The sequence below is a fragment of the Argentina anserina genome, chromosome 5 (assembly GCF_933775445.1).
Source record: "Argentina anserina chromosome 5, drPotAnse1.1, whole genome shotgun sequence".
Taxonomy (NCBI): Eukaryota; Viridiplantae; Streptophyta; class Magnoliopsida; order Rosales; family Rosaceae; genus Argentina; species Argentina anserina.
This window is the reverse complement of record NC_065876.1, coordinates 4,132,716-4,152,806: the sequence shown is the minus strand read 5'-3', so window position 1 is coordinate 4,152,806 and position 20,091 is coordinate 4,132,716. Positions and strand designations below refer to the sequence as shown.

The 20,091-nt window shown below is 37.5% G+C and overlaps 2 protein-coding genes across 3 annotated transcripts; both read right to left on the bottom strand.

The window, feature by feature from the left end:
• Window positions 1–4,579: 4,579 nt before the first annotated feature.
• On the bottom strand, window positions 4,580–7,570 carry LOC126794431 (F-box/FBD/LRR-repeat protein At1g13570-like). 2 transcript variants are annotated; one of them, XM_050521146.1, is made up of 6 exons: window positions 7,336–7,570; window positions 6,226–7,058; window positions 5,953–6,105; window positions 5,624–5,806; window positions 5,311–5,493; window positions 4,580–5,204 (listed from the first exon to the last, which is right to left on the bottom strand). In XM_050521146.1, the coding sequence occupies exons 2-6, from the start codon at window positions 7,003–7,005 to the stop codon at window positions 4,854–4,856; spliced, it is 1,650 nt and encodes a 549-aa protein (XP_050377103.1). In that variant the 5' UTR covers window positions 7,006–7,058; window positions 7,336–7,570; the 3' UTR covers window positions 4,580–4,853. The 2 variants fall into 2 exon arrangements, with proteins under 2 accessions (XP_050377103.1, XP_050377102.1); XM_050521145.1 differs by having other exon boundaries at window positions 6,226–7,026; window positions 7,336–7,569.
• Window positions 7,571–9,173: 1,603 nt separating this feature from the next.
• Window positions 9,174–13,659, bottom strand: LOC126793473 (E3 ubiquitin-protein ligase ORTHRUS 2-like). The gene is made up of 9 exons (XM_050520008.1): window positions 13,204–13,659; window positions 11,784–12,316; window positions 11,522–11,647; window positions 10,917–11,016; window positions 10,771–10,832; window positions 10,589–10,691; window positions 10,313–10,457; window positions 9,944–10,158; window positions 9,174–9,718 (listed from the first exon to the last, which is right to left on the bottom strand). The coding sequence occupies exons 1-9, from the start codon at window positions 13,642–13,644 to the stop codon at window positions 9,278–9,280; spliced, it is 2,166 nt and encodes a 721-aa protein (XP_050375965.1). The 5' UTR covers window positions 13,645–13,659; the 3' UTR covers window positions 9,174–9,277.
• Between the last annotated feature and the right edge of the window lie 6,432 nt (window positions 13,660–20,091).

The following is a 20,091-nucleotide window of genomic DNA, read 5'->3' as shown; positions in this document are numbered from 1 at the left end:
ACCAAATGGATGTAAAGACGGCTTTTCTAAATGGAGATGTAGAAGAAGAAATCTACATGGAACAGCCATAAGGTTTTTCTGCTCCTTCTCAGAGTAAGAAGGTGTGCAGATTGGTTAAGTCATTGTATGGCTTAAAACAAGCACCAAAACAATGGCATGAGAAATTTGATAATGCCATGATCACCAGTGGATTTAGAATAAATGAAGGTGATAAGTGTGTATATATCAAAGACACTGAAAATGGATACATCATTTTATGTCTGTATGTGGATGATATGCTTATCGGTGGGAGCAACGATAAGATGATCAAGTCTATTAAAGACATGTTGAATTCTAAGTTTGACATGAAAGACTTGGGACTTGCTGATGTCATTTTAGGAATTAAAATTACGAGAACATCAGAAGGGCTAGTGTTGAGTCAAACACACTATGTGGACAATATTCTTGGGAATTTTGACAAGGAAAGTTCTGGAATTGTCAGAACTCCTATAGATTTGAATCTACATTTGTCCAAGAATAAAGGTGAAAGTGTTTCTCAATTAGAGTATTCAAGAATAATTGGGAGTCTAATGTACTTAACAAAGTTGTACAAAATCTAGCTTATGCGGTTCATAAGCTAAGTAGGTACACGAGTAATCTTGGAGCTATGCATTGGCAAGCGATTGGAAGAGTACTCAAATACCTAAGGTATACTCGTACCTACGGGTTGCACTACACATCATACCCAACTGTTATAGAAGGGTTCACTGATGCGAACTGGATATCTGACATGAAAGACCCAAAGTCTACTAGCGAATATGTATTTATGCTAGGGGGTGCAGCCGTGTCCTGGAAGTCCTAAAAAAACAGTTATAACTAGATCCACAATGGAGTCTGAGTTTGTAGCACTAGACAAATGTGGGGAAGAAGCAGAATGACTACGCCATTTCATAGAGGACATTCCTAGATGAACAAAACCTGTGCCTGCGATTGGTATACATTGTGATAGTCAATCTGCAATTAGCAGGGCACAGAGTAAGATGTATAATGGTAAGTCTAGACACATTCGTCGAAGACATAATACCATTAGACAACTACTCTCAACTGGAGTTATCTCTATAGACTATGTAAAGTCTAAGGATAATATTGCTGATCCTTTAACTAAAGGGTTAAACAGAGAGTTAGTTGAAAAATCATCGAAGGGAATGAGACTAAAGCCCATTGGAAATTAAAAATCACTATAGTGGATACCCAACCTAGCTGACTGGAGATCCCAAGATCTAGGTTCAAAAGGGAAAACCAAACTGTAGAGATTTGTTCGGATCACTGTGGGGAGTTCCCCAAGTCCATTCCTATGATAAAAACCAGTGATACCCGTAAAGGATGAGGTTAAGTTAAAACTTTTAATGATTCTTATGCGTCGAGAAATCGAGCAGAGTAATGCAGGTTACTCTTAATTAAGAGATCACCTATGCAAGAGAGAAGTAGGGCCGCTTCTAGGGGAGTTAATGAGGGCATAACTCTTATCAAACTACTTGCAGAACCAGGCGTGTGTTCCATGGCCAAAATGGGCACAAAAATGAGAACCGAAGTGTACCAGGGAGACTCCTGTGTAAAGTATGTTATCATTTACACAAATGACGAATAGTTCAAAGAGATCGCGTCTACTATTTAGTTAGTAATATAAGCATACTTTTATAAGAGAAGGTTCAAAGGGTCAAACCTACCTATCCTATGCAGGTTTCAACCGTAGAAATCTATCACCAAATTTTATCGAGTCTTTGGTGGCCAATTTCATTCATGTGGGGAATTGTTGGAAAAATGGTTGGAAAAACCATTTAAAACCAAATTTTAATTGATTAATTAAATTAAGTTAAACTTATAATTAATCAAAGATGAACATAGATTTGAGTTCTCCATAATGAGGGCTACAAGATCATATGTTTGTTTGTATAATTTGGTTTGTGGGTGAATAAGAAATTATCACTCAAAGATGGCTACTTAGAATGAGGGAAAGGTATTTGTCCCACATTGGAAAAGAGAAGTATTGAAAAGACTTTATATAGAATCCATTGTGTATGGATTGTAAAGTGTGTAAACCCTCTTATACCCTCTCGCGTATGCGCAGGGGGGGTGCAAATCCTAGGTCGCAAGGGAAACTCGTGTATGCCCGTGCGACCTGCGGACACGAATGCAACACCGAATTGAGGGTCGGAACGCAGATTCTTTTTACATTTCCGAAAATTCGGTTTTGACTTTTCAAATTCTCTTGACTGTTCAAATTCTTTTTTTTTAACAACTGAGTTATTGTGTGTTATGGAGAATTATAACAGAATTAAAATCAATGTTTGTAACATATGTAACTCATATATGTTATGATTTTTTGATTTCTATAACAGCCATCTTATTAATTGCTGATTGCAAATCCTCACAGTATAAATAGCCACCATCCTTTCATTGTAAGATCATCCCATTCGAAACACATTTCTCTCCCACTCTCAAAGTTCTTAGTTCTTCTCTGGTGATAGATAGAGGTACTTTTCGAGTTCGTTGAGGGTTCTAGTTAGTAGTGCAACTTTCTAGAATTGTTTAGTCGTTATATCCTGGGAGACAAGCGCCAAGCATCCTTACCTACATCGGTAGAGGAGGCGTAAACGTCTTAAGGACAGTGTGGTATCACACACGTCTCGACTAGTTCTTCCATAACAAATCGTTCGGTATTTTGGTTGAATTTCTTTTCGTGTTCTTCATTTCTGATTTATAATTATTGATAATTCAACTTATTAAATTATATATGTAATATATCACTGTTTTTTACAACAGATGCTTTCGCGGTAGTGGTGATGGGTTTCGTGGTGTGGTCTTGGGATTCATTCTTGGTTTTGTTATAGTGAGGAAAAGGTTTAAAATGAATCAATGGTGGTTTTGTAGGTTTTGTTTTTGCCATAGTGAGCAGTTTCTTATCTCTCTTTGGTTGGGTAATCCAAGTTAGGGTTTTTTTTTTAAGAACTTATTCTTTCATTTTTTACTTGTGTATGCTCCAATTTTAATAGTGAAAGACTAACAGTTTATCGTATCTTTTTGCGCGCAACTAATATGTTTCTTAATTATTCATTGTCCACTGTGTTTCTTGATTTGTTTAAGAACCTCAGATGCATGCTGGTTCAGCTTATCTTTCGATCTGAAGTTTTAACACTGTTTATCTTGAGGCCAAGTTTTTCAGATGCATGCTGGCATAGTTTAGCGTTCTTAATTACTTCAGGCGACTGAAGGGTATCTTTCATTAAGGGAGGCATGATATCTTTTGTTTGAAGAAAGAACTTATTGTTCCTTGTGACACACACTCTATGTGTGCTGCATTTGGACGGAATTGTAGGATCGTGGTTTTTTTTTTTCTTCTTATATTTTTTATTTTTATTTTTATATTTTTCAAATTATAATCACATTTTTCAGACTAATGTTCGAAAAAGCGTTAGGCGGTATGCAGACGATAAACCACCTCCTAGCACCTAGACGGATAGGTGGTTTCGAATTATTAAATATTTTTATATTTTTATACATATATTTAAATATTTTTATGATTAAAATATATAATGCTGCTCAATATTAATTTTGAAAATAGTTTAAATTCACAATAACTTAAATAGAAAGTCTATAAAAAATATTAGAACAAAATACAAATTATAAGAACAAATGCATACCTAAATCTCAAGTTCTTCATCTCCAAATATTTCCCTAACTTTTTCGGTATCATACTCAAAACTCAATGTCTATATCCCTTTCCTCATCTTCTGTGTCCTCATCCGAAATAAAATCTTCATCATGAAGTTCTCTTATTTCCACACTCCTAGTCTTAGGCCGGGTAAGTGCATTATCCACTCCCAAAGTCTCTCCCTCCACACTAGTAATATTCGACTCATCTTCTTCTTCATCATCACCACCATCAACAATCCACCCTTGAGCCTTACTAGCTTGCTTACCAAGTAATACATCTACTCCCAACTCTTGTATTCTTCTCTTTTTGTTGATTATCTTAACATTAAATTGAACATAGACAATTGTTCAATCTTGAATCTAGTATATTTCTCTTTTAGTTTTTTTTAGTTAACTTTATTATTGACCGCCTAGGCCCGTCTAGGACCGCTTAGGCAGCCGCTTAATTTGTAGAATACCGAGGATGGCCGCTGAGGCAAAAATTGTGGCGGCAACTGAAGAGCGCCTATGCGCTGCCTAGGCCGTTTTTTAGAACACTGCTTCAAACCATAACCAGATAGATTTTGAAGTTTAATAAACTTGGGCATTTTGGATAATTTAAAATTTTAACTAGTCAACATGTCGACTTTTCTTCTTGCTTTATTAATAGATGTTCCATTTGAAAATCGTACTCTCGTTTGGGTTATTCATTGTAATTATGAGACGAATGAATCATTAAATAAAATCACATGAATTTGCAAAAATGAGTTTCGCAGTTAACTTGTTTTAGGAGGTTGGAGAAGAAACTGGAGGGTTTAGGGTTTGCTTACAGAAATTTAAGAGTGCACAAAGGCAGAACCATACAAATTGGTGTATTAATTTTCAAAAGAGAATCAGATAAATAACTATGAGATGAAGCAGCATAATTTCACATGAGATCACTCAGTTTCCGCATCACAGCATTATGAAGATCTCTTAGCAATTTAGTATGCAAGCTGTGAACTTGGCTCCTAGTCTCCTACTGTAAACTGTATGCTAATTTTTACGAGAACCAGTAACAAAACTATAACCGGGTGTAGACTACAACTAATTGTCAAAATGAACCCTTGAGTGCTAACACAAGAACCAGTTGCGAAATCCCATCAAGAACGCATAACCTTCACTAGTGCTGGCAATACAGTTCAATCAGAATCTGAATCAGACTCGAGATCGGTATAATCATCAGAATCAAAGTCAGAATCCTCATCAGAATCTGAACTTAGTGGATCCAAGTAGCTTATCTCCGCATCCACTGACGCACGCCTAAACTGGACCAATTTCTTTAACAACTCCAATGAACAATCTACAGAAGTAGGCTGAATAGTCATCCTCTCAAGCACAGGGGAACTTAAAAGCAGGAATCTGATGAAATCTACTTCAGGTTTGAATCCATGAATGCCTGTTAACCGCACAACTCGTAGGTGGGTGAATACAGAATTCTGGTTGTCATCCACCCAGGAGTTCACTTCTCCGAGAACTACCTGATCGCGAGCCTACAAGAAGATGAAGATCAATAGCATCATAATTAATACAAAATGTACATGTATATACATGTATGCATGTGTATCATATTGAATGCTCCAACAGAATGATACTCACCGAAATTTGTAGTTCTTGAAGAGCAGGAGAGCTTAAAAGCAGAAACTTGATGAAGTCTACCTCAGCTTTCCCGCCAGAGAATGAAGTCACTTTCACAAGTCGCAGTTGGGTGAACGACCAGTTCAGGTTGTCATCTAACCAAGGATCCACTTCTCCTGAAACAACCACATCTTCAAAAGGTGCCTACAGTCAAGAAAAGGTAAAGTAAGTTCTTCAAGCTACGATTAATAAGATAACAGTTGCTTTAAGTTTTCAACACAACAAATGAAGTAGTTAATTTGCATGCTGTAATAAAATAAAATAAAAGACTAACCACAATTTCTAGCTCTTCAAGGGCAGGAGAGGTCAAGAGAAGAAACTTGATGAAGTCTACTTCAGCCTTAACACCAGAGAAGGTAGTCACTTTTATAAGTCGCAGTTGGGTGAATGCCCAATTATGGTTTTCGTTCAACCAATAGGTTGCTTCTCCAGCTGCAGCCTCGCCTTCTTGGTGAACCTACACAAGGTTGTCACTAGCATTAGATTGATCTCAAACTTCTAGAAAATAACTCATTAATATACAAAGATTTAGATTACAGAATATTGAAATGTATAAGTCAACTTAAGGGTATCAGATGCATGCTTCAACAGAACAAAACTCACTGAAATTTTGAGTTCCTGTAGAGCAGGTGAGCTTCTCAGAAAGCATATCGCAGCTAATATCTCCTCCAAATTATTCAGGCGTATACCTATAGAAAGGAACTTCAGACATCTGCATGGTTCAGGCAGCTCCTCTGCCGAGGCACCAATAGCACACTGGAACAAAAAGGATGCAGGTATCAACAACATAATCAATTAATATGCCTCAGATTCTCAAGTCCATGCAAGTCATCATTATACTAAATCATGACAATGAGAAATAACACGGTCCATCACCTTTGTGAGGAAACCCTTGATTGTAAGCCTTTCCATAAGTGGTAGCTGAACAAAATACTTGAGCAAATTGCTACAGTACCTAGAAGCTTCACCAAAATCAATTGAAACATCGGCCAGATTTAAGGTATTGTCAACCTTAACATCCTCAAAAGTATCTTGAACTTCAAGGAATTTGAGGTTAGGTGCATCAATCTTGAGATGGGTGATACCATTTAAGTCAATGAGAATCAGCCTCTCAAGCAGGGGGCAGCAACCAATCAATTTCTCAAACACGTCTTGGACAACAGTAATATTCTGAAAACGAAGGCTCTTCAACCTCCGGAAGCCTTTGAATGCGGAAGGGGGCTTAAGCAAACAGTTGTGTAAATCCAAATGAACCAACTCATGGCAAGAAAACAAACATGACGACACAATATACTGAGACCCCCTGGATTTCGTGAGCGTGAACTCTTTCAAAGACTTCCTCGTCAGATGAAGAATCCATCTGTCAACATCACTAGCAGCTATAAACTTCCTATAGACAAGCTCAAAAGCATCAATGGGGCCGATCTGAAGCAACAGAACACGGTCAACAATGCTCACAAAAGTAGTTCTCCTCCTCCTCGTCTTGCTGGTTACACCGATTTCCTGATCATCAAACACGAGACGCGGCAGCATAGCCCATTTGCACCTCCAGTTGCTTGACAAAACACTCGTCCTCACAGCCTCCCTGATCGGCAGATACGACAATATCTTCTGTATAACACCACCCGGCAAGTTGCTTATTCTGTCCAACTCCATCTGTCACTAAACAATTTGCATCTGGCACATAAAAAGTAAAATCTCATCATAAACTAAACCTACACTTCTAAACTCAAATGGCCTACCTTGTCAAATGCAGCATCAATTTTCCAAGCAATAAATCCCTAAATATTTTACTCTACAGACTTGCAATCATAACCTCATGTTCATAACTAACTCACTCAACTGAATTTGATGACCTAGTTTAGGGTTTAGGGATTTGCCCAATTTCAAAAACCACGAGAACAATACAATGAAATTACTGAGCTAAAATCTCCAAAATGTAAAGAAACCAATTGAATACATTGTAAATTTCAATGAATTACTCACCAAATCACTTCAATTCTTGGCCAGCGACATGGAGATGAGAGCCGCAAAATCCAAAAACGGAGAGCTGTCTAGGGTTTAAACGACTCGTCGTTCGTCACGCATGATGGGATAGCCATGGGGATACAGCAACCGTTTACCAAGCGCCAGAGAGAGAGAGAGAGAGAATTGGAGTTTGGGTGAGTCTGGAGAAGAGAGGTTTATGAGGGGAGGTTTGAAATTATGATATTTGCAGTCTACACCCTCCAAATATTGGGTATTCTCACTTTGCACCTGGTAGTTTCTTAAGGTTTGAACTTCTGTCCTCATTAATTACAAATATAACAAAATCTAGGCTATATAAGAAGAAATGGAAATGATTCAATTTCATTCTCTGTGAAAAGTGAATACCCACCCTCTTGTTTCTCCATAAGCATTAAGGCCTTGCTTATCGCATCGCCGAGCTTGGTTTCAAGTTGGATAAGCTTCTTCTGAAATCGCCTTAAACTCTAAATCCGAATCCAGCAATGTCTTTTAATTTTGGTGGGTTTTTCTTTGTAAACAAAACCCGGGTTTTCTAAGAGTTAACTCAATGTTGAATACCCAAATAAAGACTTCAGTATGAATTTTGTTTTGTTGTTACTGTCCTCATTGACACTTATCAAAAGTTTCAACTTTCTAAAGCCTGACATGTGAAAAAAATTATGATAGTGGACCGTAGTGCCAGGAATACAACACCACTTATGGCATTATTGGATTGGACTTATGGAAAACTAAAAATTTAATAAGAATCGATAGTACAATTAATTTTAATGTTTTCAAGGCCCATATTTTAAAAAATATTACGATATAGGTCAATGGTACTAGAAATACAATGTCATTTTATGAAACCGTCCTATTTTATGAAAAGTGATAGGCCTTAAACACCTTAAAGTTAAATTCAATTTTACGAAGTCATCGTATTTTAAGTTAAATTATAAATGTCTTAATCATACTAAAAATTGAATAAAAACCGATAGTACCATAAATTTCGGTATTTTCAATCACGAAACAATCATTGATGCGCCTACATGGGACTTCATGGAAACGTATATAGATGAGCCCGCGAGTATTCCTGCAACTCAAGCATCCATTGAGGGTTTGGAATATCTGAGACTTGATGATTTGGAAGAGGAAGTTATCATACTGGCATCACCATGCGCTATTTGTTTGGAGTAGCCCTTGATTACTCTGACACCGATCAGCTGATGGGTTTAATTCGCTTGCCCTGCTCACACCTTTATCACAGAGATGCCACCTGAAGCGAGGAGAGAAAGCAAACCAAACCCTCACGGACACAAGATTGGACTATGCCCCTTATGCTGTATGCTGGGGCCTGGGGGTGTGATAACTGCTACTCTTGTATGCAGATTATGGAAGCGAACGGAAGGATGAAGATACACTTACATATTTGATGTCATGTGCCTTTTCATGTGGTATGGTGGACGTGATATTTTGGGAAAACTGCTATACCTTTTACTGTGATCATGTTATCACTTATCAAGTAGTCAAGTGAACATTGATAGCATTATAAAAGTGCATTGATAGCACATTGAATCTTGTTGATTTAGAACGTATCTTTGCGGGTTCTTGTGAGTTCGTGTGTTCTTGTGTTTGCCTGCATTAATTTGTTAGAATTTTTCTCATCATGTACACCGAGCAATTTCTGCTCTAAATGAAGCTCCGTTTACGGCCGTGCTTGAGGCTGGTCACAATATATAGTTGTCGATGATTATGGTGCTTGCTCGCTTGCCATCCTCACACCTTTTCCGTAGAAGAAAGCGGAGTAGTGAGTTTGCAAAAAGAAAACCACTCGTGAACGAAATAATAACTACCAGTCATTTGAAGATGAGCTTCTAATGCAACACATTGTTTCTTGTGCCAAAAACATCTCAAGTTTACACAAGTCCTTGGCAATACAATTTCATCATTCAAAATAAGATTGCACAAGCAGAGGACTTGACGGGGAACCATAATCTTCGCCTAGTACTTCCTGAGAATTCTTCCTCCCACGGGTATTTGCTGCAACACCACTCTCACCAGCATCTTGCTCGCAGCAATTTGCAACCGGAGCTAGTGAGCCGTTTCCATTTGTCTGGGTCACGGAAGTTTCTTCAACCTCAGCACCGGTTCTTGGTGATCCTAACCCTGCAGCAACTTTCTGTAGTTTGGGAGTCCTTTCGTGGTTGCACTTTGTAGGAGAATATTCTGCATATCCTTTACTTCCTGTTTCTTCAACCATTTCAGTGCTAATTTCATTGTCACAATTATCCACATCGTCACTCATCTCTTCAGCTGAAACCCCATTTTCTTCCTCTTCATTCTGTGACTTAAGTGATTCAATCGCGTCCATTAACTCTCTATTCACCTGTATGATTCAATTCCAGAAGTTAATGTAAAAACAAATTGCACTGGTTCAAGGGATCATTTAAGTATATTTTGTATATTTCCATTAGTTAATGTCTCTATAATTTCCCAGAAGACAGCATACGAAGATCAAAACCCTTACATATACCATACAAATCAGATGAAATAAAGAACAGTTACATTATATTCCAAATGAAAATAAAAGCAAAATGCACAAGTAACAAACCTGTGGATTTTGAAGAAAATCAGAGATATCAGTGGGACAAGAAGGGCAACTCATTATATTCTTTTGGGTTCGAAGGGTTCTTCCACCTCTGTTTCTTTCTCTCACCAAACTCTTTCCTGTAAAAGCACCTTCTAAACACGACTTGCAAAAGTTATGAGCACAAGGTGTGGTAATTGGTGATATCATGACCTCCCCGCAAATAAGACAGCTGAACTCTGCAGATGAGGATACATCCATGTTAGGATGAAATGTAAAGCTACAATATAGCACCCGATACGATTGGGTTAATACTATAAGCTAGTGATCGAGTCTACAGGCACTCCATTAAACACACACACACATAGAGAAGAGACAGAGGGTCAGAGAGACCTCTTAGTAGCCTCTCTCGGACAGTAATATCTTTCGCTTTCCTCTTTCCTTTTCTTGACCTCTTTCCATCAGCAGGATCTAATGTCCAAGCAGATTTTTTACTAATAGGTGGTGACTTTTTCCACTTCCAACAGCCATATTTCTCCTAATAATATAATTGAAAGATTGCAATTAATAAATACATGAGCTCACTAACTTAAGATCAATTTATTTGCTAGGTAGGTAGCAAACTCTAATGAAACTGAAGAAACCAAAGATTATAAACTTGTAGGTAACCTCCAAGTCCCATGATGGACTTGATTTCCTCTCTATTGTACTTGTAGCTTTCTTCAGCTCAGGTATTATAGGTAAGGGTCTAGGCCGGTCGCCGTGTTCATCACTGCAGTTCAATTTGGAAAGATGAAAATCGAAATTCTATAACAGGAGTATAGGATAGAAGCTAAGAGCCTGATACAAACCTCGTCCATGGTGCAGGTTCATTGTCACATCTAACAAAAAGATACCGGCAAACCTTAAACCCCTAATCAAGCAACAGCTTAGTGAGTAGATCTGTTGAGCAAACTAAGAAAACCCATCAAACCCCTTCCATAATCTAGGAAATTACCTGGATTCCCACCTTTGTCCAGCATTTTTCAATTCTATAGACTCCATCATACCGCAATCCTTTCTCAGGGGCATATGAGGAGCGCTTCTCCTTGTGAGATCTAATTGACAAATGGAACAGAAGATCATCAAATTCAAAAAATTTATTTGAATGCAGAGCACCTCAAATAAAAAGCTGTTTTGAGCTCATTATACTTGGAGGATATTGATATCTATACTAAATGAAGTAAAATTTGCCAGCAACACACAACCGCATGTATTAATAGCTTGTCTCATGCAACAACCACACTTTTCTTCTTTTGGCAATCCCAGGCATGCCAAACTACCCAATACACAAGTAATCAATTAAATTATTTCTAATAATGAGATGAAGATTGTCTTAAGTCAAATCTCAATAGCATTGGATTAGAAACTGAATGTAGATTGCAATGGAGTAAACTGAAGCAACCAAAGAGGAACATGACACACTGCACTAAACTTGCTATGCAACTTTCCATAACTAAAGACAGCAAGGTTCAATAAGATTATATTATGCTAAAAGGCTCACAAATGGAGAGACAGAGACGAGCAAAAAGAAAAACAGAGGTTCAAACGTTTAATATTTACCTTACCACTCGTACAGGATACCCTTTCATGCAACTAACTTGGAGAGCCTTGTTATATTTCTCAAATGTCTGGTCAAATGACTGATCCTTGTTTGTTCGCTTATTGCCACTCAAATCCCTTCCACCACTGCCATGCAGATCCATGAAAACAGGCAGCAAAACTAAATTAGAAACCCAAAAAAAAAAAAGTACAATACAATATGAGATGCTTCATGAGGAATGGAATAAAAAACACTAAGATTATAGCGCATCTGATGGCATACCTTCCCGTGTATAAGAACCACTCTCCATGATCCTCATCATCAAGGTACCCTCCTGAAAGCACAACTGACTGTGCACCATGGTTAGCCTGTCCAGCTATACCAGCAACATGGGGGAAGTGTGCACCCCACTGTCGGCATTCAAGCCTATCCTCCCAGCATTCCCCTACCAGCACACCTTGGTTTCTCTCAGGATCATATTCAGCAGATATAGGTCCAAAATGATCAGCTGGAATTGTGACAAATATCTTGCCACTTGCAGCATTAGATTTTCCTCTGTTCTGCGCTCGCTCAGTAGTGAAAGCTTTGTCAGGCCTGTCTTCGTTTCGAACAAAGTGGCATACCTTAGAAGGCCACTCAGTAACATGTGACTTCGACAGCTTTGCCATACGTATGGCAACTACAAGTGAAGAATTGATGCGGGGTTGACTTGCCATTTTGGAAGGAATGGCATGGCGACACTTTGCACAAGTACGCTTCCCTTGTCCAACCCATTTCTGGAAGCATTTCAGGCAGAAATTGTGACCACATGGTGTCTGAAATTAAAAAAAAAAGGATCAAAATCTCATTCATAAAACAACCAGTATGAAATTAGGATGCAAAAGGTAGCTAAAATCCAGAACACAATAGCATCAATCGTACTTATCATTCAAATATCTAAATATTACATCCAATAGGTCAATTCTAGAATATCAAACACAAACTCACATATAAAGGCACCCTTGTAGATTACCGTGCCCACAACCATGTGGACCAAGATGAATTCCAACCTACAATTTCGATCAAAAGTTGTTCACAGCTTCCAGTGTCAGCTAACTTTTTCCCTTGTATGATATGAGGAAGCTTTCTAAAGACTCAAATTGCCAACAAAGAAATATATGATCAAACCAATAAGGGTACATTGTCATCAATGGAGGAACAAACTAAGTGCATAGGACCACATAGCCCCGACATACAGGAAAAGAGGGAACCAAAAGCAAAGATATGCAACAACAAATAGAGCATTACAATCCAACCTCCCTAGCAAAGCAACCAAAGCTGAACATTGACCTTATATTCTTGTTATAAAACTTAACTGATCAATTCCATATTTGGACTCATCTTAAGAAACCCAAGAATGCAGGTACAGGAAAGTGAGGAAACTAATGTATGATTCAAGCTGATCTGATAGGAGACACATCTTTCTTATTCTCTTGAAAAGTTGAATATAACCAAATTAAAATTAATAAAAATATACAAAAAATGAAAAAATAAAAGCAGTTGAACCTAACACAAATTGGACCAACACTAATCCCTATCATTCATCCAACCTCACCAACTGGAATAAATTGCCACAAAAATAATTACCAGAAATTTAAAAAAAATAAGTATCACATTAAAACCAAATTATAATAAATTAAAAATTAATCGAAGCTTCACGAACCGTGACAGGTCTCTCCGGAAGTTGCATACAGAACGAGCAATTGAAAATCCCATCCAAAACGCTGTCGTTTCCTCCCTTCCCACCGCCGCCGTCTTCCTCCGCCAGAGCAGCCTTCCCGCTCATGAGCTTCTGCCGCTTGCTCGCCTTCTGCTGCTCCGTCAGCGTCGCATCGGCCTCGACCGCGTGGATCGCGGCGATCAAGCCGCCGTCGACGACAGATTTCACGGCCGGCGCGTCGACGGCGAGAGAGGAGCAGTCGGGGCAGTCCCAGTGGAGAGTGAAAGCGAGAGATTCGGGAGGGGACGAGGGGAGACAGCTGACGTGCCAGGGCGTGACGCAGGTGTTGCAGGTGAGGCGGTCGTCGTCGAACGGCGTCGTTTGGCAGAGCATGCAGACACCGTCAGCGTCGCAAGGGAGAGGGAGAGGGATAGGGTGCGCCATAAGCGGCGTAGGATAGGGGGGGAAGAGAGGGATAAAATGCGCCGAGGGCGGAGACAATGCGAGAGACAAAAACGGAGAGAGAGAGAGAGAGAGAGAGAGAGAGAGAGAGAGAGGGAGGGAGGGAGTGTCTTGGGTTGGTTGACTGGGAAATTGGTATGAACACGGCGGGTTTTTTTAAAACAGAAATCGAAATGGTTTTTGAAAATTTTAATTTAATCATATAGGGAATGGTGTACGTGGAGTATTTCTGGGTCCACGAGTTCATTGGCTCACGTCATCACAAAATTTCCCAGTCCGCGCCCTCGCGCGCCTAAATTCTACTATTCCTTCTTTGTAGAAAAAAGAGAAAATTAATTACATCAAAAAAAGAGAGAGAGGGAAAATTAGTCCAAACAATTTAACATTTTCCCCGTTGACATTTATATAGGTGAATTTAGTAGTAAATTTTGTTACAAAACATTGACTAGAGGGGTGGATGATTTATTAGCAGATTGACAATTAGATGTGATTGTGTTCTTTGTCACGCGATATGATTATTCTTAATTAAATTCATTTTAGTGAACATTTATATCTCAAATTAGCACGCAGAAGTACCCTAAAAATACCATGAGTAATTAGGTTTATATCATAACTTGGCACCCCACGAGTTGGTGCTTTTAGTTAGAGCGAAAAAACTGCGTCTTTTTTAGGGCCCGTAATGATACATAGAATATTCACAACCAATTCGTATACTAGTCGTATTAAATATGTTGGCATATTACATACTCTGTACACTATATATTATATCGTACTAGCATTAAAATATGATATAATATATGGTATAAATTTTCTGTATATTATGGTATATCGTACTTACCGACTTATATTATATTTAATTATTTAATTAAAAATATATATATCTTAAATTTCAACCGTACATTTATTAGAAAATAAATCTTAATTGTAGAAATCTACTAACCCTAATTTAATCTCTTTCAGCCTCCCACTCTCAGTCACTTTTGAGTTCTCTCTCTCACTTCTCAATCTACTTCTTTTCGTCTCTCACTTCTTGATCTATCGTTCTTAACTTCGTCGCCCGCCAAATACACTCATTCTCTTGTCTTCTTCGTTAGGTACACTTATTTTCTCGTCTTCAATTTCTTTACTTAGTTATAAATTAATTGATTCAATCGAATTCTCAATATGATGAAAGTCTATGTGTTTTGCATACGTTAACTATGGGCCAAGTGATTGAAGCTTGAAGCGAAACCTGGTCAAGATCCAATTCTAAGCTTGGTAAACATCTATGCCTAGACTAAGTCAAATTTGATATTAGTTTCTCATTACAATTTTCTTTGTTTTTTTGTTTTTGCCTCTTAGGGATTGCAAAGGAAGTTCAATAGTTGTATATTGAAGAGATAAATGGACTAGAACTCTAGGAGCGTATGTTGCAATTATTATGGTGAGAGTTCGATATGTAGCTTCATTTTTCATCATGTTTCTATTACCTTTGAAATGGCTATAAATATTTCAATTTTGGATGAACATGCTTGTTTGTGTTTCAGTAGCGAGTTGAATGAACATTGAGTTTATTTAGTTTCAAGTCAGTTCGTTGATTATTATCTCTTGCGTTTTTCTATATGGCATCCTCTTCTAGATCATTGAGTCTCATAAACACTTCAATCGAGGAACCAAGAGTTAAAGGCAAGTTTTGTTCACAGATTTTTCCTTGTGATCTGCTGAAGAATGGAACTGCAACAATTAGATACCACATGTACCGATGCAAAAACCAAACCAAAACCCCACTGCTACGGTTTCTCATTTCGACATAACCTCTCTTAGTGAGCTATAGGCAAGTTATTTTACTCTCTTTTTTCAGCTTTCTCAATTTTTTTAGTAATTATTGTTTCATTTTTCATGTTTCATCATCTTTGTCAAACTTTCTCTTACTAATGGTTTTTTTTTTTGGCCTCTTAGAAATTACATAGCAAGTGCAGTAATCGCATATTGGATAATACAAGACTAGGAGGGTAAATCAATGCAGATTGATAAGGTAAGAACTGTGATTGGAATTGTAATTACATTTACTTGATTAGATGGGACTATTTGATTTATTAAAGGGTAATCTGGAGCAAGACATATATTTGTTGGTCGAGACTGACTGAGATATGCCTATATTGATCAACTAATAGACAAATATTTGATCGTGGAGAATTTAGACAAAAAAAGTATAGCTATCTTATATGAAACCAACTTAACCAAGGCCACAACCGTTCATGCAACTAAACTAGTTTGCTTGATATCAAGCTATTGATTAATTCATGTATGTGTATGTATCAATATATGTATTGTGTATTCTAGATAGCTAGGATGTTATAATACTTTTAGGCATTGGCTCTAGTAGCAACATCTATGGTCAAACAAATGCTTAGGCATCAAGCGTTAGGGGTTTATGGCCTAACAGTAGCACCATCGCATCCAACAACACGTCAACACTCAACATGTCCCACTTTTAGGCATATCATTTCTTTTTTCAATCGTTTTGAAAATTTGTTAATATTTTGACAGTTTGACTATTTAGACTTTGACACGTTTAATTTATGGCTTTGTATTTGGTGATTTAGTTTAAATTGTATAAAACTTTGTTTGTGTTGTTATTAGTTATTAATATTTGGATTTGACCTTTAAATTTCTGGGCTATAAATATTTTGGTAGAAACCTATTGTCAACCGTACTAATTAATTAATATACCAACGTTATTGGTTGGTTTAAATAGTAAAATTTTCATACAAAATATATGGTAGGTGGTACATGATATTTGAAAAATGAACTAATATTTTTATGGGTAAATTACTCTTATGATACTTGATGTTTTGCTAGTTGAACAATTTGGTAACTGATGTATGAAAACAAACAATTTGGTACCTAAAGTTCTCAAATTTAGGCCATTTTGGTACTTATGTCAATTTGACCATATTTTTAGGGTCATTTCCGTCATCCTATATCCACTTTACTTCATTTTTCATATTGCCTCTAAATTATCACTAAAATTTCGATAACTCATCACTTAGTATCTGTGATGATTTACGTATATAAGTTTTCATAATGTAGCTATCAATCTAAATTAATTTTAATTATAAGTAATTTAAAAAAATATTTTAATAAAAATTACAATTGAATAAAGGCAATTTATTTCATTTCCAGAAAATAATTAGGATACAATAAGTATATTAAGAAAAAAAATATTTTCGATATATGCGAAATAGATGCTAAGTGCAGTAGATATATCAATTTAATTATCTCTAAAGAGAGGCAATTATAGAAAAAAATGAATAAAAAATGTGAATTTAATAAGTTTAGAGCTAGAATGACAAAAATAATCCTAAAAATATGATTAAAATTGATAGATGTACTAAAATGACTTACAAATGAGAACTTCAGGTACCAAATTATCTGTTTTCATACATCATGTATCAAATTGTCTAAGTAACCAGACTTTAAGTACCATAAGAAGAATTAAACCTATTTTTATTGATGGATCAATGGGCACACGCTGGTAATCGGAGAGTGTTTGACAATTAAAATGCTTAAATACATGTGCATTAATTAACATGAGTAGTAAAAATATAAATACACGTCCTATAGTGAAAATAATCTGCTGGAATCCGACTGAAATTTACGAATGATGATTGATGGACAAGACGGCCGGAAATTAATAAAAACCACTTAATGAGTTTTGACAATCCATCAATACTTTAATGCATGTTGCCACTCCACAGATGGCTTCCCCTCCACCCTAAGATATATGAGACGTGTCTGAAGCCGAAGAATCTCGGGAGGCCATTACCTCAGGTAATAAATAACCGGAGTGTGACTAGACTGGTTTGCTTCTATTTTTATCTAAGAATGGGCTCATGATTTGATGAGTATTGCACTTCGAGCAGTGGGAACCCTAGGCCTGGGATTACATTTGTTCAAACAAGCCAGTACACAAATGCCTGGGTAGTAAAGAATGGCGATACCATAGTCTGCATTAAACATAACTTGCACAAAAATTTTCTCCTAAAGAAAGGAAGATTATAATACACTGCCATCAACAAAAGTTGAAGTCTCGTTAGTCGCCCTCACGCGAGCAAATGAATTTCAGCGGATGATGAATGGGGATCGACAATGTGAACACCGCTCATCAAATGCCGGAAATTCCTCATGCGCGTGAGTGCGACTAAGTTGGCATGTTACAAACTTACAACTAGTTGTAATTTGTATAGGTCTATAAGACATATAATTACTTGAGCTTGCCTCATGGGTACTGGGCCTTCCTCATCATCAATGGTGGATATTATAAAACAACATACATGTCGGAAGAAAATTTTCCACCTTGTTCAAGATCTCAGTATCTTCCTGTCTAAAGTTCTAAACCAACACTAAAGTTTCCTACATTTTCCTATCATGATGCGCCCCCCCCCCCCCCCCCCCCCCGAGTTTCTTTAGCCCAAGTTTTAGAAAGACAAAAGCAGAAAACTAATACAAATCAGCAGCAAAGTAAAAATTCATACTGAAGCTCCCCTAACCACTTACCAGAAGTGAATTGAATCACCAGCAGTATCAAATCGTTTCTTAGGCTTTGGATTTATAAAGAGACTTGCTTGAGCGGAACAGCTCAACAAATTGTCAGATCCATATGGAATCTTGCTGTTCGAAAATTTGGACTATATAGTATATGTGTTGTTCTATAGAAACCGTTACATCAAATGATCCAATTAGACTTCCTAACTTCATAGATTTGTAGCTTTGTTCAGCTGGGCAAGCATTCAAGATTCCATGTATTTCTTAAATGAAAGCGTAATGCCATAAAATACTGCCAAGTCAAGTGACTCAATCAAAGCAATGAAGTAATGCATTCTCATTCACTAGGTTATGTGAATTGTATCTCCTATGAATTGGTCACAACTTCATATTTGCAACAACCTTATGGATCAAAGGACAAAAGGTGTTATTCCTTGTGTGAAGCATAGGCTTTGGCTACTTTGGTGGATGTATCACAGGAATCTGTCAATCCCTTGAAGCATCCTTTCAAGTTTCAATTTCCTCACATATTCTTCTGAATATTATGATTCCCTGACTGGTTGCAGTTCCATAGTTAGCAGGAGATGGATACAACAAAGATATATTGAATGTGGTCAACTAAAGAAAGCCGTGATGATGGAGTTGGCTCTTCTGGATCATCAACTTCAATTCATGGGGCGAGCACTCTCAATCTATCTCCAGCGATTCTCAACAACTTGTGCGTATCTCAACCGTTGGTGGAAGCTCGGGAACTTGTCTAAGTCTCTTGCAACCCTTCAAGTAAAGCCATTTTAAGTTGACAAATTTGGTGATGCAAGCAGGAAGACTAACAAAAATATTTCCTGACAGATCAAGGAGATATAATGTTTCCCAGCAATCAAGGGTCATGAGGAAATCACATCCCCTCATATCCAAGTACCCTAGCTTGGGAAGTGATAGTGAGCAACCATTGTCATTCAAAGTGCTGGTATTTGTAGGAAATATAATCAATTCTGAGCAGTTACAGAGACCAAGCCTCTGCAAATTTTGCAACCCATACATGCTGCACGGTAGAGTCCTAAGATTTTTGCTGCCATCAAGATACAACCCTTCAAGTCCAACGAGATTTCCAATCGACTCATCCAGTTCTCAGATGTCACTACCTACTAGATAAAGATTTCTCAAGGAATCCATCTTCATCGGAATTTCTGGAAATGACTTGAGCATAACGACGCACAAAGATGAAGAAAATCCAGATTGCGCAGCTCATAGATATTAATCATATTATACGGCAGAGTTGTAAGATTTTGACGCTCCGCTAGACTCATCTAGACCAATAAGTTTTAGAATGGACGGATGCAATTCTTTAATGCAACTGCCTGATAGACCAAAAATGTCAATAAACCCATCTCTTCCCCAACTGAAAATTCTTCGAGCTTGCAATAGCTAATAGAAATAGTTTGTGCAGATTTCAAGTTTATATTTCTTGGAAACATCACTAGGTTAGAGCAATGGTCGACATTCAAGGTAACAAGCTTATCAAGCAATCCAAGGGATTCAGGGACCTCAACTAAACTTCTACACCAAGATAGATCCAACTCTTTCAAGTTTGGAATTCCACTGAAGTCTGGGAGCTCTGTTAGGGATCCACAACCACTTAAATCCATACAGTTAGGCTTGAGAAATTATGCAGAAAACTATACAAGACAATTATTTGTTAAATATTTTTAATTAGAAAAGTTTACAAAGCTATAAAAATACCTTACGTCCCTCCCATAACCGTGTGATTCGATGGCTGTAAGGAAGATTGAGTGCTACAAATTTGTTTGCTTGAAAATTGGATGGAAGAGATTGCAATGGACACTCAGGCCACTGAAGCCACCTCAACTTGTTGGAGAGATAATAAATATCTCCAGAAAAACA